The sequence below is a fragment of the Phaethon aethereus genome, assembly GCF_964289735.1.
Source record: "Phaethon aethereus genome assembly, chromosome: Z".
In the NCBI taxonomy this organism is placed as follows: Eukaryota; Metazoa; Chordata; class Aves; order Phaethontiformes; family Phaethontidae; genus Phaethon; species Phaethon aethereus.
The window spans coordinates 21,275,559-21,296,074 of NC_138577.1; the positions used below are offsets into that span (position 1 = coordinate 21,275,559).

At 37.6% G+C, this 20,516-nt stretch overlaps 1 protein-coding gene across 1 annotated transcript in view; it reads left to right on the top strand.

Annotated features, from left to right (window-relative positions):
* Positions 1-20,516, top strand: part of MTREX (Mtr4 exosome RNA helicase) — a gene marked incomplete at its 3' end in the record, with an annotated part of 52,477 nt that overhangs the window by 15,967 nt on the left and 15,994 nt on the right. The window contains exons 15-18 of the mRNA XM_082013532.1: positions 937-1,062; positions 16,541-16,691; positions 18,478-18,650; positions 18,952-19,020. Coding sequence (XP_081869658.1) covers positions 937-1,062; positions 16,541-16,691; positions 18,478-18,650; positions 18,952-19,020 — 519 coding nt within the window. The remainder of the gene's footprint in view (positions 1-936; positions 1,063-16,540; positions 16,692-18,477; positions 18,651-18,951; positions 19,021-20,516) is intronic.

Sequence of the window (20,516 nt, forward strand, 5' to 3'; positions counted from 1 at the left end):
TAAACATTAAAACCAGGTGTGTGATTCACATGTAAATAATAATAAGGGTGTACAAGTCATCAGAGCAAAACCTTATAAGCAGGTGTCAGGGTTCATCTTTCAGGGACGGGAAAATTGCAGTAAACAGTACAAGTGACTTGACATATGCATCTCTTCAATCCTAGTTTGGGCTGTTCAGTTTCATGATTGCAATTTAGTTATTGTATGTTCTTAAAATATATGTGAGAATTAGCTACCTTTGAGGTATCAGAATTGTGGAACTCCTGCTTTTAAAATGATTTTGCACAGTTTCCTTAAGTAGCTTTTGAGATCTGACTTAAAGTGAAACTCAGGAAGTTGTTGGGAATGCAAGTTCCACAGATGACAAAAACCCCTGATTTAGAACTTAGTGAGGCATAGGGAACGAGTTATAGTTGGCTTTTTGTCCATCTCCCAGTTCTTTATAACCTCTTCAATTTTACAGTTAGTAGGCATAGAAATACTGGTCTTGCTAGGTATCAGTATTTTAATGCTACATTTGAATCATTTGAATGAAATGATACATTATTTGAAGATGCATTATCAGTATGTTGAAGATATGTTTTAATAATCCCCACCATGCCCAGCAACCTTCCATCACATAAGACATTAGTAAAATATTTTTTGTGCTCATTAAAATGATGCACCGTGCTATGGAAATCACTATAGCTATGGAGGCATTAGTTAACTTATGCTGCTGACATACATTATTTCATAGTCATGTATTTATATCTTAGGAGCTTAGTGGTCATTATGAGTAATGAATTCAATCTGTGAAAACTTCATGTCTTAGATAACTCTGCTGATTTTTTTTACATCGTGGTCATTTACTGTATAACTTCAAATAGCACTTTATATGTTCTTGCTATTTTTCTAATGTTTGTTAATTTTTTTTTCTTTTTTTCATTTTTATCCTAGATATCCTCAGGTGAATACATTCAAATGTCAGGTCGTGCAGGACGCCGAGGTATGGATGACAGAGGAATAGTCATCCTTATGGTGGATGAAAAAATGAGTCCAACAATTGGCAAGCAGCTTTTGAAGGTAGGAGAGAAGTTAAAACTTTTTTTATTCTCCCCACTAAGGTTATTCTCATTTGAATAATGTAACGTGTACAATTATACACCTAGAAGAAAAAGTATTGTAGGTCATACAGGTAGGAGATGACAACTGCTAAAAGGAGTATGGGCTTTTACTGAATTCTCATTAAAGAGGGGATTTCCACTATGAAACAAAATCAGAAGACTAGTGTCATCCCTCTCTATATAAAAGGGATCTCAGGCAGGAGAGGCAGAACTGCATCCTGTTTTCCAATGATGTCACTACTCCTGCAGTATTCTGTTCGTTTCTTGCTGACCACACTCAGTTCAAGGATATTGCTGAACTAGAAAAGGTTTGCTGAACTTTCACAAGTATTACTAAAGGCGTGGTTCTGTGGTGAAGTACAACTTTGTTAATGGACTTCTCAGTGTAATAGGCAAACTGGACAAAGTCATGCAAAAAGTGTGGTATGTATGGTAAATAACAAGAGTGAGATGGCTGTCTGAGCTAAAATTAACTATGGAGAAATTGGCAGTGCTTGTAGGAAATTGGTGATTTGGAGATCAAGAGGTTGGAAAAAATGCTCTTGAGGTTGCGATGGTCATTAGATTATAGGGCTTCCCCAGACTGTGATGGAAGTTGTTACCAATTATTACAATAATACCTTCTTGCTTTATAACTTAAATGTAAAACATTGCACTCATTACACTTCTATTTAAACTCCATGGCAAAAATCACTGTAATGAAGCATATCTTAATACACATATTGTGTGTGTTGCCTTTCTTAGGCTGCTTACATTAATTGTGCATATATGTTCAAATTGAAAACCTGGGAAGTTACTCTGCACGCTATTCTGGAGCTTGTAGCCTTGGTACAAATAGCAGTTCGTTCGTGTTAAAATGGCAGTTACAGTATTATCAGAGTTTGTATAAATTGTGGGAATTATCTTAAGTCAGCATCAGGGTATGTTAATGAAAAGTGTGATTTGTTGCCAGAAAAAATCAGATGCCAGTATTTCACTATTTTGTTCAGACAAATGAAGAACAGGGGGAAAAATATGTACATGGCTGCTGTTACGCAGGTGTGGATTCATTGTTGTGTATCTTGCTCTGTCAGTGCTACCTGTTAATTCATAATAAATATGTACATTTGATCACTGTTACACACAGGTAGTGTTTACTTTCTTAAAGTCAGAATTTTCATGAATGACACATTATGGCTAACTAACCAGAAATCAATAAAATAAGAAATTTCAAAAATATTTGAACTCATTCACAGATGGTAGGATAAGGTTTTGAATTTATTTCTTAATCTTGATTTGATTTGTGTTTTCTCAGTGGAGTGGACATACATTTATTTGTTTACATGCACACTTAATTCATGTGTACATCTCAGGTGTATGAACACTAAGTATTTTAACTGTATTTTTATGAGTTTTTAAGACTTATTTAAAAAAATCGATGTAATTTTGTGGCATACTTATTTAAACAAAGACTTTATACCTTTTTACTTCCATAGCTGAAAAATTAAACAGCAGGAGATACAAAATGAGAGAAATAAAAACCAGTCCCTATAAATAGCATTAATTTTGTGTGCTTGTAGTATATAGTTTTTAAAGAATATCCCCCAAAAGGTAATTTATATGAAATAATTGTAAATAATGATACTGCAATTATTTATCTTCAGACTTTCTATGATTACTGTATAAGCTCAACCATTCAGAAGGCGGTTTTTTTAAGTTTATGAGTTAAATAGTTCGATAACTATAGAACTCAATCTGCATGAATTAAGATCAAAAAACGAAATAGTAGATCACTTTTTTTGATACTATCTATTTTTTTGTCTAGATTTTAAGGAAATAATAAGAGTATTTCCTTTATTGAAACTATAAGCCCTTTGATTATTTTTTTCACTTTTTGAACTATAAGGGAACAAAATGGAAAAATAATGGCCACTTTTTTGCTTTCTACATTATCTCTTGTTTTTTCTCCACTAATCTCAATAAATTAATGTATTTCATTAATTTTTCATACTACTTCACTTGTGAGAAAGGACTAAATTTAAGATATCTTTTTAAAAGATCAGAAGGTGCTATAATGAAGGTATTGATATTTCTGTACCTTCTGTAACTATTCATCCAATTGCTGAAAAGGCAGTAAAAGTAATCTTCTATGAGATGTACAACATAAAAATACAAGTAATCTTCTATGAGATGTACAACATAAAAATACTTACTATCTTTTCTAAATACAGAACACTTAGAGGAAATTTCATGTCAAAACAGGCCAAGAATGCATCCAGACCAATATTTCTTCAGTATTCATATTTTGTATTAATCGTTAAGTGTGTCTGAATTACGTTTTACTTACTGACTAACAGTGTTTTGTCTGTAGTAAGAACACAGTCATGTCTTGTGGTAATATTTTGCTGCCACATGAAGTATTGTGGCTTTGCTCCAGGATAAACTAAAGATTGTAGGAAAAACTTAAGAAGTAGTAAATTAGCCATATTGAAAATGATAGGACATTTACATAGGGCATTTTTATCGTAGCTCTTCAACCCTAATGCATGTGTGATCCAAACCATTTCCTGAATACTGGAGCAAAACATGTAGGGATAATGTTATCAGCTGCCTAACACTGCCATCGATGAAGTTAGAGTTTTGACAATGTTTCAGTACCAGCAGTATTGTTGCAGCTGTGCTGTTTGGCTGTGGCACTGTTCATTGCGACATTGTGTACAGTACTTGAAACTTAAAGTTCAAATCTTAGCTGGAGTTCTTAGGAGGGGTATTTGTGAATATTTCTTAAACTCAGTAATGTACATTTGCCATCTGCAGTGTAACTAGTTTTTTTTGTTTATCCTTAGCATTTATTTGACCACTGAATATTTAGTAAACTGGGAACTTGCACAAATCTATAAAACTAAATGCTTACAAGACTGTTGGATAGCTTTCTGAAGACAGTAAATTATAGTTTTACATGTGCATGATACTAAGAAATACTGCATGTGAATTTTTTTTTTTTGTTTCCTTAATTAAAATCATTAGCTACCTTGTGTTAGTTTAGGTAGAAAGTAGAAGGCTTCTCCTGATGTTAGATGGTCTTTGAAACCAGAGCAGCATCTCCCTAGTTGGAATTTGGCCATATTACAACCATGTATTCCTACAGAGACAGTTGAGTTACTGAACAGTAGTAATCTGTTATGTCTCTAAAAGACAAAAATCTTAAGCTAATTACGTAACAGAAATGAATGATTGTATAATGAAAGAAAATGTACTAATGTAAGTAGGTTTTTGAGCCTTGAATCTGAGTGTATCAATTCTTTGCATCTACTTACTCTTCCACAAGAGACGCTAGATGGGCTGAAGAATCAAAAGAAAACATTCATCTAGCCAAACAAAATATACAGTAGTATGCTTTCCTTGTCATTTGTGTATGGAACATAAAGTACCCCGATGCCAAGCTGTGGGAGATACTCTGTGAGCTACATGGCTCCTTGTCAGGGCCTTCATTTATTGAGTTGCCAATACTGTGCTTATTTGGCTTGTATGCTGCTATTTAGAAATCTGTCTGGTCTTTTGGTATTTTATTTTGATTCTTTAGGTTGTTTTGTTGTGCTAGGCAAAATAACAGGATAGTAATTCAGACAGTTTAATACTTTTCTTTAACTTTCTGCCTGTTTGCAGAAATATATGACCGATCTGCAGTTGTTGGAAGGTTTCTTAATTTTGAAAGGGCAAAATAGTTGTTCCATTAGTGATTTTTCCTAAGAAAATTCTATTTAGTGTGAAAAGCAATATTTACATAAAAATAAATAAAATTATGCTGATCAGGATTAAATGTAAGATTGGAAATGGTGAGGAGGTGATGAGAAGCTTTAAGTGTTAGAAGAAAAAATTTCTGGAATAGGAGCTATCTGATAAGATTCCTGGAAGTAGTACTTTTGCATAAGCATAGTTACCTGTCTGCAAAAGGAATTCATAATAAGCCTTGGGCACCAGTGTAATTTTGTGTTGATTTCTAATGTAGAAAGTGTAATAAGCAACTAGAACTCTTGCCTGGATAGTGAGAAATGCCATAGTTACATAATACCTCAAAAAACTGTGATAAATCAGAATTCAGGAAAAGCAGTGGTTAATATCCAGGAAAGAAATACTGTTTTATGCAGAAGTAGTTCACTTGATCTTTGACTGTGAGGTTGCTTGTTCCTTCTCTTGGCTTGTCTGGTGTTGACTGATAGGCCATGGGTCTGCTCCTTTATTGGCCTTTCTGTGTTTTAAAATAAATATGGGTGTGTATGACCTTGAACTGGCTTGAAAAATAGTAAAACTCAAAATATTACCTAATGTAAAAGTATAGATTCTGTTGTTTGAGTGGTTGGGTTTTTGGGTGCTTTTTTTTGTTGTTAGGTAAATTTAGGACAGTCCAAAACTGTATTTAAAATACCCATATACATTAACATCATACTCTTGAAATTGTTAGTGTTTTTTTGTTCAAATGATCTGCTTTGACTGACACATAGAAAACCCTTCCAGAGGATAGAGATTTTTTTCAAGTGGTAAGATTTATTCTGTTACATTGAGTTTTCATTTTGCTCTTACAAACTGTACTGAATTTTTACTGCATGATCAGGCAAGAAGCATGGGAGTAGAGCATCAACAGAGGTCCTTTTGCAAACTGTTTAGCACTGTCTGAAGTAAAGAAGCAGAGGTTGTTAGCCATGCAAGGCTGCCACAGAAGAAGGTAAGAACAGGGAGCTGCTGACAACCTTCACAGAATCACTAACGTTGGAAAGGACCTTCAACATCAAGTCCAACCATTAATCCAGCGCCACCATGTCCCCTAAACCATGTCCTGAAGCGCCACATCCACACGTTGTTGAACACTTCCAGAGATGGTGACTCCACCACCTCCCTGGGCAGCCTGTTCCAATACTTGACCACTCTCGGTGAAGAAATTTTTCCCAATATCCAATCTAAACCTCCCCTGGCGCAACTTGAGGCCATTTCCTCTCGTCCTGTCACTAGTTACTTGGGAGAAGAGACCAACACCCTCATCGTCACAAGCCCCTTTCAGGGAGTTGTAGAGAGCGATAAGGTCTCCCCTCAGCTTCCTCTTCTCCAGGCTAAACAACCCCAGTTCCCTCAGCCGCTTCTCATAAGACTTGTGCTCTAGACCCGTCACCAGCTTTGTTGCCCTTCTTTGGACATGCTCCAGCAACTCAATGTCCTTCTTGTAGTGAGGGACCCAACACTGAACACAGTATTCAAGGTGCGGCCTCACCAGTGCCGAGTACAGGGGTGTGATCACTTCCCTACTCCTGCTGGCCACACGATTTCTGATACAGACCAGGATGCTGTTGGCCTTCTTGGCCACCTGGGCACACTGCTGGCTCATGTTCAGCCAGCTGTCAGCCAGCACCCCCAGGTCCTTTTCCTCTGAGCAGCTCTTCAACCACTCCTCCCAAGCCTGTAGCGTTGCATGGGGTTGTTGTGACCCAAGTGCAGGACCTGGCACTTGGCCTTATTAAACTTAATACAGTTGACCTCGGCCCATCGTTCCAGCCTGTCCAGATTCCTCTGCAGAGCCCTCCTGCCCTCCAGCAGATAACACTCCCACCCACCTTGGTGTCATCTGCAAACTTACTGAGGGAATACTCGGTCCCCTCATCCAGATCATCAGTAAAGGTATTGAATAAGACCCGCTCCAGAACCGAGCCCTGGGGAACACCGCTTGTGACCGGCCGCCAGCCGGATTTAACGCCGTTCACCACAACTCTCTGGGCTCGGCCATCCAGCCAGTTTTTTACCCAGCGAAGAGTAAACCTGTCTAAGCCATGAGCTGCCAGTTTCTCCAGGAGAATGCTGTGGGAGGTGGTGTCAAAGGCTTTAGTAAAGTCCAGGTAGACAACATCCACAGCCTTTCCCTCATCCACTAGGTGGGTCACCTGGTCATAGAAGTAGATGAGGTTGGTCAAGCAGGACCTGCCTTTCATGAAGCCATGCTGGCTGGGCCTGATCCCTTGGTTGTTCTGCACATGCCCTATGAGCAATCTCAAGACAAACCGCTCCATGATATTCCCTGGTACCGAGGTCAGGCTGACAGGCCTGTAGTTCCCAGGATCCTCCTTCCAGCCTTTCTTGTAGATGAGTGTCATGCTGGCAAACCTCCAGTCATCTGGGACCTCCCCTGTTTACCACGACTGCTGATAAATGATGGAGAGTGGCTTGGCAAGCTCCTCCGCCATCTCTCTCAGTACTCTTGGGTGGATCCCATCAGGCCCCATAGACTTGTGGGTGTCCGGGTGGCTTAACAGGTCCTTAACTGCTTCCTCCTGGATTATGGGCGGGTTATTGTGCTCTCCATCCCCATCTTCCAGTTCAGGGGGCTGAATACCCTGCGGATACCTGGACTGGTTATTAAAGACTGAGGCAAAGGTGGTATTAAGTACCTCAACCTTGTCCTTGTCCTTGGTGACAATGTTCTTCGCCATATCCAGTAAGGGATGGAGATTCTCCTTGCCTCTCTTTTTGTTTTTAATATATTTGTAGAAGTATTTTTTTATTATCCTTTAAAACTGTGGCCAGACTGAGCTCTAGCTGGGCTTTTGCCTTTCTAATTTTGTCCCTGCTTGACCTAACGAGATCCTTGTACTCTTCGTGAGTCGCCTGCCCCTTCTTCCAGAGGTGATAAACTCTCCTCTTTTCCTTGAGTCCCAGCAAAATCTCCCTGTTCAGCCAGGCCAGTCGCCTTCCCTGCCAGCTCTTCTTACGTCACATGGGGACCGTTTGCTCCTGTGCCTTTAAGATCTCCTTCTTGAAGACTGTCCAGCCTTCCTGGATCCCTTTGTCCTTCAAGACTGTCTCCCAAGGGACTCTCTCAACCAGTGACCTGAACAGGCCAAAGTCTGCCCTCCGGAAGTGCACGATAGCAGTTTTGCTGACCCCTCTCCTTACTTCCCTCACAACCGAGAATTCTATCATGTCATGGTTGGTAAGCCCAAGATGGCCTCCAACCACCACATCTCTCACCAGTCCTTCTGTTTGTAAACAGCAGGTCAAACAAGGCACCTCCCCTGGTGGGCTCGCTCACCAGCTGTGTCAGGAAGTTATCCTCCACACACTCCAGGAACCTCCCAGATTGTTTCCTCTCTGCCATGTTATTTCCAGCAGATAGCTCAAGGTACAGTCAGATGCAGGCTAGAGCATAGCAGTTGTTTAGCGCAGTGTTTGGCAGAATTGCAGCACAACCTTCTTTGGTGAGAGGATATCCTGATACGATGTCCATGAATAATGTTTTCTTGCGCAAAATGTGGCGTGCTGTATTGAAATAGGTATGGGATGATACGGGTTACTACTTCACTTTTATGATAAAGACTCCACAGAACGTTTAGTACTGCTGGTTGTCCACCCCTTTTAAAACTGTACTCTGTGCAGATTTTCAATTTGCTTTTCCCCAAGTGCTTTAAAGATATTTCTAGACAAGCAAACTGGTATTTCAGTTCATTTTTCCATAATGTGTGAGTGAGTATTAGGTAATAGTTTTCCATTTAGTCTTGTTGTTTGGGACTATGCACAAGTCAGCAGGTGAAGCCTTCTAGTGAGACTGTCTTCCATCAGCATTCAGTCCCTCTGCAAACATCAGCTTAACATGCCAGCTTAATTATACTATTGTACTTTGGTTTGACTTAAAGCTTACTTGTATGGAAAAAAAATGCCTCAGGATTTGAGAAATTTACCAAAGCCTAGTTTTGGAGAGAAGCAGACTTCAGCTGGAAGTTGGCACTAGCACTTGTTGGAAAAGCCATGGCAAAATCTAAAGAAATAGATTGTATCAGTGGTTTGAGGACAGTATAATGTTCTTTCTAATCTAAAATTGTTACAGAGATGAGAATCTCAATGAAACAAAGAATTTGGATACTTTATCAAAATAAAGATGAAATAATTTTAATGTGAATTTTTATTGTAAACTGCTGAATTTTTCTTGTTATGAAGCTTGCACCGAGAAAATTTACAGGCTTCAATTCAGGAAGGTACTTAACTTCTAACCTTAATTCAAAATCTGCTGAAAGTCAACAAGATTTTAGTGTGAAATCATGGAGAGAATTTAGCTGTTTTAGGGGAAACAGATACTCAAATGCTGTCATGAACAGGGTCACAGTTTTGTAGATAATTTTGCAAGCCAGCAGATAAAAGAGAACAGCAAATAGTTCTTCCTGATGTTTGCAACTAAAATGTGGGATGGATCAGATGGCATGTAAAATGGTTAGTCACTCTTGAATTTCACCTCAGGCTTTTCCAGAGCCAGTAGGACTAAGCTAACTGGTATTATTTATTAATTGTTGCTGCTTGTTAATACCACAAGTTACTTGAAGTTCTATTAGGTCAGTCTTGTGAAAAGCAGTTTCCCCCTCAACTGACAGATTTTTGAAAAATTTTCTTTTACTTTGGTAAATGTGTCACTACAAATGTAAATGTATTTTGACTGATTAAACTAGATTTTTTCTTTGCCTTTTTACGCTTAAAATAAAAAGGTAAGTAGGAGATCACTAGAAGACAAAGTTCCTTTATTAGATTTATTTTTATGTTAACTTTTTGTAGAAGTATGTAGTCTTTCCTAGGGCACACATTTCCTGCAAGTTAAAACATGCATATTTACTGAAATTGTAAATTGTCACATCACCGACCTGATACCTGTGGTAGCATATCTGAAACCAATCAGTTTTGAGGATCTCAGCTAGCTTCTGAGTGCAGATACAGATACCATTTATTTTTTTCCGATTCAGCTCTCTTTGTTTTCATCCAGCTTAGAAGGAGCAAAATTATTCTCTCAGATGTATCACACAAATACAATTATAGTGTTACCAGACCAGCTCAGATCCAAAAGAATCATTGCACAGTATGGTGTTGAACACATGTTAAATTACTTTTCCCTACACCCTCCATTTGTGTTCTGTGCAGAGCAATTCATGTAGCAATGGTATGATCCTGGTTTGGGGAGGGCCAATTTTTAAATTTTTAAGTTATTTTGAAGTATGGTATTTGTGTTGTGTAAAATATTTGTAGTTTTAAATAATTGCTCAGGAGTTTAAATATTGTTTTGTTAAACTGGGGTGCCTCGGTACAATGTGTGGGGTTTTTTGTATATATTTCTGTGGTCAGTTCAGAAAGAAGACAAAAGGCTTAGGGAAAGAACAGAACTTGGAGTTAGCAGCGTGAGGTAAAACTAAGGGTAGTTACGAAGATAGGAGCTACTGTATTAGGATAGATGATTGAAAAGTTCAGTCATTCCAAACTAACTTCAGATGGTGGTAGTTGCGTGCTAGAGAGATCGAGATGCATTTTTTCCTTTCAAGTCTCTTACTACAACTGTAACATTTGTGGAACCCAAGCCTGAGCCATTTACATTGGCAAAGCCTGCTAAAGCAACTTTTTGTCACCCACAGTGGCTTCTGTTTCTGTTGGTGCAACTGTTTTGGCGGCAAAGTAGTGAGCCAGATTGGTAATAAATTTGTGCTTAAAATAGCTGCTTACCATTGTCTGTTAAAAATAACCCTGCAGAAGGTGTTTTTATTGGTTTTGCAGTCATGCTAATGTAGCTCAGGATAATCTTGTTATTGGTACAACTATGCGGTCTTTTTTAATATTTCTGAGAGAGAACTGATTAATCATGTGGTAACTATATCGTTGATATGTGGACAAAATGTGTGCTGTTAATATTTCACTAGAAGTATTTCTGTGTCTTACACATCTATCAGGCAGTCACCTGCATTTTTATTTAATGAGGTTTTTCACAGAAATTCCTAATGGCAACTCTCACAGAAAGCTAAACGTACTAATTTCCTCCTTGTGATGAAAAAATTGAGAGACCTTTTAAATATCATCAATGTGTTCTGTTCTTTACTCTTTTTGTAAAACGGGTGTTTGTTTCATTTTTGGAAACTCATTCACTCAACTTATTTCTGGAAACACTGATAAGCAAATGAAACCATCAGTGGACCAAAGTAGGTCCTACAACGTATCTGATTTCTGTCATTATGAAAGATACTTTATTGTTGCTTTGCAAGTTGCCTCTTTCATCTTTGTTAGCTTGTAATGTCCCTGTGACTTAGTTTCAGATAGTATTTGCCATCTTATGTTTCCTGTGAAAGCTTTGTACACTTTCTCCCTGAGAGGCTGGAGAGCAAGAAAGCTATGTGCAAAGTTTGTTCCTCTCTCTGCATGGGAACAGTTTTGAAAATGTAAATCTTTTTCTTCCACTACAAGAGAGAACAGAGAGAGTAACCCTTACCAAATGTACGTCTTGCTCAACACTACATGCCACAGTGCAGCAATGACAGCTCTCACATCTCTGGTTAGACAAGGCTTCCAAGTCTTAACAGTAATTAAAAAAAGTGAAAAACCCCTGTGAATATCAATTCCAGACACTAATCTTCCTCCTCCCCAATCTTTGTATCTTTCTAGTTTAAGTGGGCAAGAAATGATAGAACTATTAAATGCTGAATGCCCTGTTGGATGATTTGATCGCGTTAAGAAGAGACTCTCTTCTGAAATTGTTGGCAGTTAAGCAGGGCACGGTGTATAGCAGCTGTAATTTTCAGATAGTTCTAAGTTATTTCTGTAGTGAATTGTTTACGGTCATGTTCTTGACTTTTAACATTATCAGCTTAAACCAGTCATTCTTTTGCAACCCAGATCTTGGAAAACTTGGAAGGGTGCTACTAGTAAATTGGCTTAGTATTTCTCAAGAAGTAAAGTGGTTGCAAGTGCATAAAGTAGGTCATTAATTTCTGAAAACTTCAGTTGATATATTCAGGCTGTTTTCATGTATCCAGGAAATTCTCATCCAGAGGGATTGAAAAGCTTGCAAAATTGTTCTGTGTTTTAAAAAATATTCAGAAATAAGTCTGTTGCTACTGTCTGTTGAAGATTTGGAGGGGGGGGATTGCCCTCTTTCAAGGGCTGAAGAGGAAGATTACTTTCAGAAAGGAGGCTGGAGAATGGGGATGGTGGTTCAACAACAACAATAAAGTCATGGACACAGCATGTGTTTGAAAGTGACTTCTTGATACCTGTTTAAAGGCAGTCTTTCTCATCAACTTTTGTTGCAGCTCTCTATCAGTTAGGCTTTTGCCCAGTCTTCTGCATGAGTGGTTATTTCTTCTAATGGAACTTTTTCTCTGGAGACAAGGGAGAGGCTTCCTCAGGGACTGAAAGAACTTGAGGTAGCTGATTGTGTACCCTAGCTTGTCAAAGAGAAGGCTGATGAATTGTGATGGGAGGAACTATGGTAGGGGGTAAGATAAATGTCATGCACATGCTTCACAATATTTTTAGAAAGTAAGAAAGAAAAGTAATTGACCTGGGAGCTGGTGGCACAGGGCTTGAGCAGAGAAAGGGATTGCAAGAGGAGCAAACCATCATGGAGAAAATTTAAGTTAAACTGATTTTCCTCTTATATCTTAGCAGCAAGCAAAATCCAGGATAGTTGAACATTTTATACTATGTAGGCTCTTTGAGAGCAAATTAGGAAAGGAAGGCCCACCTTTTCCATTTTCCTGTCAGTAGTATATCCCATCTTCCCTCCCCTCTTTTTCCCTTCCCTCCACCATATGTATCCAACAGGTGTCTTTAGGTAACCATTAAAGAGCTCTTCAGTAATCATGCCAATCTTTATAATTTGCCAGAAGAAGGCTGATTCTCTACTTGTGTTAGTGTGTATTTAGTATTAAGAAGAACTGTATTTTGCTATAAGGTTTCCTAATGCAGCTGCAAAATCCATATGTTGCTGCTAGGTAAATGAAGCAGGGGCATCCAGGTGATTGCTGCCTGTTAGATGCGAGTCTGTTGATAGCCTGGGGTAGTCAATAGAGGCTAATGCACACCGCAGATTTCACTGGCTGTGCTGAAGGTGTAATACAGTAAAACTACTATAGCTATATTTAATTTGGAGAAGTAACAGTTCCAGAAAAAAAAAGCTCTCAGAACTTTTGATTTTGAATGTAGTGTTGCCTAGAGAACAACATTGAAAAGACAGGAATTTCTGAAACTTGGAGAAAGATATGTTTATGAGATGAAGGAACAGAAACAATTCATAGTTTTTGACAAAACAGGATTCGTATTTTAACTGCTTTGTCTTAATAGAATGGTCTTATTTTCAAATCGTAAAAGGCTGATCATGTTTTTAAAACAAAAATTGCCACATCAGCAACTGGCTCAAATGCTGCCTTTCAAATAAGTCTGCTTTATATAATCTTTGAAATAGATGGGGGTTTTAGTTTGTTTTTAAATCACTCCTCCTTCACAGTTGAACTGTGCTGATTTTAAAAAGGCCTTTAAAGTGAATCTGCAGGAATTGCCTCATCTTTCTTGGGATGTTCTGTGCATACATTATAGTTGGATAAAGGTCACTGTTTTTTCACTTTATGGTAGCATCTAAGTGAGAATATGACACGATTTTATTCTTTCAAATAGTTGATAATGCAAGCACGCAGCTTAAGTTATGCCTTATGGCTATGTAACATGGTGAGAAATGGAAAGAGGGGTTCATAGTGTGATGGGAGCAGTCACAGCAGCATTTTGCCAGGTCTCCGCTAGTCTGTAGACATGCTGGTGGCTGTAGCCAGCTGATGGGTGTATTCCAGCTGGTTTAGCTGATGCCTGGCCACTGCAGTGGATGTTGCTGTAGGAAAGAATCTGACCCACCATTAGCTGACGCTGGGATAATTGCTGTGCCATTCCTTAGTAAATGCCATTCTGTAAATGGCATTCTCTTGTTGTAGAGAAGCAAGCTTTTTAGGGAGTCGTAATTTGTCTTTCCTAGAATAACTGCTATATTTAGAAAAATAGACGAGAGTTTGGGTACATAATCCCTTTATCAGGTCTAAGGAAAAACCTGTGTTATGCGTTGGTTAGCATCAGCAACAGAAGTTCTCTCATCTTTGATGTATCAGACCAGAGACATCTGTAGGAACTTGAGCTTTCCTCTGCACTCTGCAGCTCAGCTGTTGATGTCATACTTATTGACACATTTCTGTTAGTAGAAACCTGTTTGTGGTAATTTCAGAACTGACAGTGTTATTTTAAATATATATTTCATGATCTAATTTAGGAGGTATTTCTGTTCTGTGGTGCATCACTTGAGGTGAAAACCTACATATGTATTTATGAGCTACTCACAGATGTAATAAGCTAGGAAGACTGAATGAGTCTCTGGCCATGGAAAGCAAAACATTAGGCTATATGATTTATCTTAAACTTTTTTTACATGTATTATGTAGGTACTTTCTTAGTATAAACATACGCTGAAGGCTTCTCTGTAAAAGCGGGGGTTTTTCTGGGGTGAAAGAATTGTGTAGTGAGTAGGATCCTGGCATTTGTAAGGTAACCTCATAAAGGCTCTATATCTCACATAAAGCAAATGGGATTACAATATCCTTAAATCTCCTACATGAGAAGGAGTCTTAGATTCAAACTGTCTCTTGTTAAGTCTGACATCAGTGCATCAATGCGTATTAGCGTTCCTAACTATATTTAAAATTTAAAGAAAAATGTATATATTATGGTAATGTCACTTAAAATCCATTAGACTTAGCTTGATCTAGGAGAGCACTTCATCTGAATTTCAGCATTTGTATATATAAACTAATCATCAGTTGCTTTTTTAATAGCCTATGCTTTTTTAAATTTTGTATGATGAGAGACTATCTCTGCTAGATAACTTACTGTATAGCAGAAGGCAAAGAAAGAAGTTGCAAGAAGATACAGTATAACTGGTTTTAGGTAAAGCAAATCTTGAGCTTAAAAGTGCAGAGGAGTGTGTTACCCAGTGTCAGCCCTCTCTGAGATATGACAGAATATGTTGAACTTTCAGCAATCATATAGTTGCATGAAAAATATGTCTTGAAACATCCTCATTTTCTTGTTATCTATTTTAATTGTTAATTAACTTAAAATGTTTAATCATAACTGAATTTACTCATAGGCTATGAGAACACTTGTTTAGTAAATCTCTTCTCTCTCATGTGTAGGTCACTCTTTAATGAGCAGTAAATACTAAACTGGTGCAACGTGTTGCACTTCATCTTCTTACAATATACTTTCAGATTAAATTTCAGTTGCCATTTTATTCCTTATCATGCAGCTCTGTGTATCGCTGGTGTCTTCAGTAAGCTAGTAGTATTTTTAGCAAACCTTACTTTTTTTCTATCTATGCCTTTTCTAGATTTCTTGTAAGTCCAGACGTCTTTGAGTCTCCGTTGGGAAATTTTGTTTTGAAAAAATGCCAAATTACACTGGTTTTTGTTTAGTAATTCTCAAGAGGTTTTTTTTTTAAATCTCTTAAAGACTTAATTACATTAATTCAGTGGGGGTAGGGAGTGTCTTGTTATAAGCTTTTCAGGAATCCAGGAGGTATGATAATCCACATACCTTTTAATATCTTTAAAGAGCTCTGAAAGATTTGTGAGATCTAACTTGGTTTTATAAAAAGTGTATTTATGCTGATGTTCTGCTGTATTCTGTCCAGCTGTCTGTTGCTTCTGGTTTCCACTCCTTATGTTGCACAAAATTTGTAGTTTTCTGCTTCATAACTCCTTGGATCCTTTCTGAAAAACTGTCAGGCATCTGTTCCTTGGATACCAGTGCTACTTTAGATGAAAGATTATGCACTGCAGTTTTGTAATTTCACACTTCAGAAGGTTTGGGTCTCTGTCATCTGACTGTGACTTTTTACTTTGTTTATCAGGATGGCCTTCTGTGCTGATGAGACAGTTTCTCCAGTTTGCCCTTGTCTTGGAGAGAGTGTAGTGTTGATGTCTTCTAGATCTTCCTTGGACACTGTTTAACTGTGTGTGTGTTCTCTGAATAGCTGGTTGTTTTAATGTATGTTTAAAGGTTTGATCTTCTTATGATAATGAGGTCTTCCTCTTAGTTGAGAACATAATAACAGCCATGGTGAATCAGGCTAAAGGTGCATCTACCTGGTCTGGTACCCTTTTTTGACAGAGGACAGTAGTAGATGTTCTTAGAAAATAAGAATGGGGAAAGAAAGTAGTGATGTGATATTTCCCTACCGTACTTTTCCAGCATCCTTTCTTTCTAGGTTATTCAAAATACCTGTAAATACTACCTTGTAAAAAAGTCAAACTTCACAGAATCCCACATGGAATCACAGAATGGTTGAGGTTGTAAGGGACCTCTGTAGATCATCTTGTTCAAGCCCCCTGCTCAAGCAGGTCATCTAGAGCAGGCTGCCCCGGACCATGTCCAGACAGCTTTTGTGTATCTCCACAAGTGGACAGTCCACAACCTCTCTTGGGCAACCTGCAAAGTAAATTAGTTTTATAATGAGACTTTATTACTTAAGTTAAAGAAGTTGTAGGCTACCTGTTTTTGAACACTGCATCATGATTTGATATGTTCTTACATGCTGCAATTAATATTTTTTTAACTGGATAGTGTTCCTGGATCTTTTTCAGGGTTCAGCTGATCCTTTGAACAGTGCATTTCACCTGACGTACAACATGGTATTGAACTTGCTTCGAGTAGAGGAGATTAACCCTGAATACATGTTAGAAAAATCCTTCTATCAGTTCCAACATTACAGAACTATTCCGGAAATAGTAGAAAGTAAGTATTACTGCATGTTGTACTCACAAGAGTCAGTGTAAAAGATGCTGCACTGCGAGATTGGGTAGTTACACTTCATTATGCTTATAAGAGTTTATACCTGTGCAGTTCTTGTCTTCCCTGCCAACGGTTGCCACTATACCATTTGCTGTTATGTTACAGTTTAAGGAACAGTAATTTCCTCTTGTTCTTAGGACCTATATTGATATGCACTGTCGATCTATGAAGAGAGCTTTCCTCTCTGAGTCAGACAAGAATGGTTGTCACATTGCTAAACTGTAGGACAGGAAGAAGGAAAAACAATTTAAAATGCCTGCAGCTTGCTAGAGGTGCAGAGAAGAAAAGTCTTATTCCTTTTTGCTATGCAGAACTTAGCTAAAAGAAACATAATTTTAATATCTCATTACAATCTCTAAAAAGAACTCAGGCACACTGCATTCAGAGTTGTATAAGAAAAAAAGTTTAATTAAAATACAAAGGAAAATTCAGAGAGGATTGAGATATTATTTGCACTCCACTGAGTAATAAATTTTGAGCCATGATCTTTAAATAGTGGGTTTTCATGAGCCAAAGTCAGTTTCCAAAGATCTCAGGCAGTGTTTGAAAGTCAGGCCTCTTTGAAAACTTAACCCAGGAGAATCTTAAGAACACAAAAGGTAACTATTTCCTTTGCCACTGATGAGTGAGCGGTTTATCTGTTCATTTATAAATTCAATATTAAGAGAGATTGTGTGTGTGTGTAGCTCTGATAGATGTGCAGGGGGGTGTTCAGTTCCCTTTGCAGAGTTTCTGTTAGTTTGCAGATGGAGTACTTAAGACAGTAAGTAGTCAAATATAGTATGTATTTCCTAAGAACCTCCCTGTTCCAATTGGCATGCCTAGATCTTCATTCTGGCATTCCAGCATTGCTATTTTAATAGAGAAATGAAGATTGAGAATGTTTTTCATGTATCTTGGACATTTTTTGTTTAGGCATCATACTGAGCATTAGAATTTTGTAATCACTTCAGCTGCAATTAAAAACACAAAGGAGAGAAATAGTTGTTTAGATCAAGGAGGAAATGGTGCCATAGGTATGGATTACTAGCTTTTTTTCTTTAAAAAGTTGGCAGCTAAAAATAGGGAGCACTTCCCTGAGCTGTCTCTCAATTCTCAGTGAAGTGGGATTTCTGAATCATCCATATGCATTCAAATAGCATGCAAGAGGGCGAGTTGGCAGAGAGGAAAGAGAGATCTTTTAATGTGTGCTTTGCTTATGTTTACTAGTGGTATTATCAGTGTGAGAGAATGAAACATGTTGCTTATAATAAAAACTGATTTGCCTAAATAAAGTCTAAAAATATTGGAAGAAGAAAATAATACTGATTCCCAGCTGATGAAATCAGAGCCTAAAACAGGTTAGGAAGAACATCTTCTATCAACTTCACTCTTGTTGGAAGTCATCATGTTCGAAGATGTCTTTGAGTAATCTTACTTTTGTAGGAGGAGGTAGAAGAGCGCTGGTAGGCAGTGAATACCCTCCTATTCTAGGTATAGCCCTCTCAATTTTTTAAAATTAATTTTTAGTATTAATGTTTAATTTCCTGTAAATAAAGTTCAATGGACACATTTATGGATTTCTAGCTTTTCACAGAATGGACTAATGTGAATAGAAAATTTATGCCAAAAATGGTGACAAAATACTAGTTATGTAAATCTGAAAGTGAGACTGATTTCTAAATCTGTAAATTTCATGCTTTCATTTAATTTCTCATTAATTTCTATGCGATCCTACTTTTTATAATAGGAGTGAATAATTTGGAAGGACAGTACAACAAAATAGCAATTCCCAATGAAGAAAATGTGGTCATATACTACAAAATCCGACAGCAGCTTGCAAAACTGGGTAAAGAGATTGAAGAATATGTTCACAAACCAAAGTATTGCTTGCCTTTTCTACAGCCAGGAAGACTGGTAAAGGTAATTTGATTTTTCTTTTGTTTTGTTTTTATTTCAGATCTCTACCTATCTGTGAATTTTGCCGGGTTTGCTTGTGTCTGCCAGTTTACCACCATGAAAGTGCACTAAGTGCACTAAGCGACAGTTTTGACTTCGTTATGTTTCTTTGTTAAACATTCAACAATGAATTAAAAGAAGTACTGTTTTCATTATGAGTAATAGTCCATGGCTGCTCCACATAAATACTAGAAATACAAAAAGATAGACTTGCTAGGATGTGATTATACGTGGGTTATGTTATAACATCTTGTAATATTTTCAGGTGAAGAACGAAGGTGATGACTTTGGATGGGGAGTGGTTGTTAATTTCTCTAAGAAATCGAATGTTAAGGTAAAATATACATTCTCTCCGTTAGAAAAATGTACCTCACTGATTTTTCTGAAAATAAGATAAATTTTTTTATATTCTTTGTAGTTTCCAAAGGCAAAAAAATTGTCCTATCATCCCAAACTTACAAAACACTTAGGTCTTCCTGAAGTGAAAGTAAAAAGAAAAAAAACTGTGGAAGGTGTGACAAACCCTAAGTCCTGTGTTCATTTATTTTAACTTTTGGCATATTGGTGGAGGAAATGCTTGCTCGTGTCTGGGATAAGTAGTTCAAAAGAGCACTTGACACTACAAACGTTTCAAACTAGTTTGTTTCTGAGACATCCCCAACAGTGCTTACACTAAGCCATTCATGGGAAAGGTACTATGTTATCTACTCTCAGAAAATCTGTGGAAGCTGTCAGTGAGGGTTGAGAGTGTAGGGAGACTGACATTTGGCTCTACATAGAAGGTTATCTTAAATTAGGGAATTGTGTCTTGAGTCCTTAGCTAGTGCGTGAGACATGGGATCGCTTGTCCTCTGAGAATTGCTGTAGAGTTGAGAGCTGGGAAGTTAAAATACAAAGAAAGCAAAACAATAGGAATGGATTAGGGGAAATGTGGAAGAAAATACAGAGGGCAGTGAATACAGAGGGCAACAGAAGCTAAGATTTGTTTTTCCTTCCCAAAACCCATTTTTATACTTGGTCTCCGCATAACCTCAGAGATGATGTTTTGGTCTCCCTTTCAGAAATGTTTTGACAGGCTGCTCTGCTGGCTAAATTAAAACCTAAGTTTAAAGCGTATTTTTCTGTGGTAGCATTTTTGCTGTAATTTTGGCAGGAGAGCATTGGCATTAATTACTAGGTCTAAATGAGAAGTTGTCTTTGTCAAGTTCTGGTGGCCCCTGTACACTGTGGTACCTTTTGGTGCTTCTCTAATATATATTCATTAAAGAGGAAATGAGAAAAATGTGTGTGTAAAGAACTTATTAAAAGAGATTTTGTTCTGGTTTTCTGTCTTCCTTTTGAAAATTACATTTCTTTCTTTTTTAAGTTGAAAAACTGGACTGCTACTGCCATTGCTTAAACTTTTGCTTCTAGACGGCTTTTTTCATAGAGCCACATGAGCAATAAAATTGCCAACTGCTGGGTCACTGGAGGCATTTCTTCTATCTGTGTCATATTTTATCCACATACATATTTGCCTTCCCTATGTGGCCTTTCTCACTGTTGTATAAAGCTTTTACATTTAAACATTAGTTTTGAAATTATGGTCTGTTCTGCAGGAGATGGCTCTGGCTCCAGCAGCACTTTTTTCATTAAATCATTCTAACAGCTGGGTTGAATTTTTCCTTCTCAGTTCTATGGAAAGAATGACAATAGGTGCTGAAAATTATGGAACAACTTAAATCTATGTAACTTTTAAAGTCAGTATGGAAGGACTATTTCTATGAGCAGAAGCAGAACAAGTGACTTGAGGAAGCTGTTATTTACCCATTTCAAAGTGTCTATTCAATG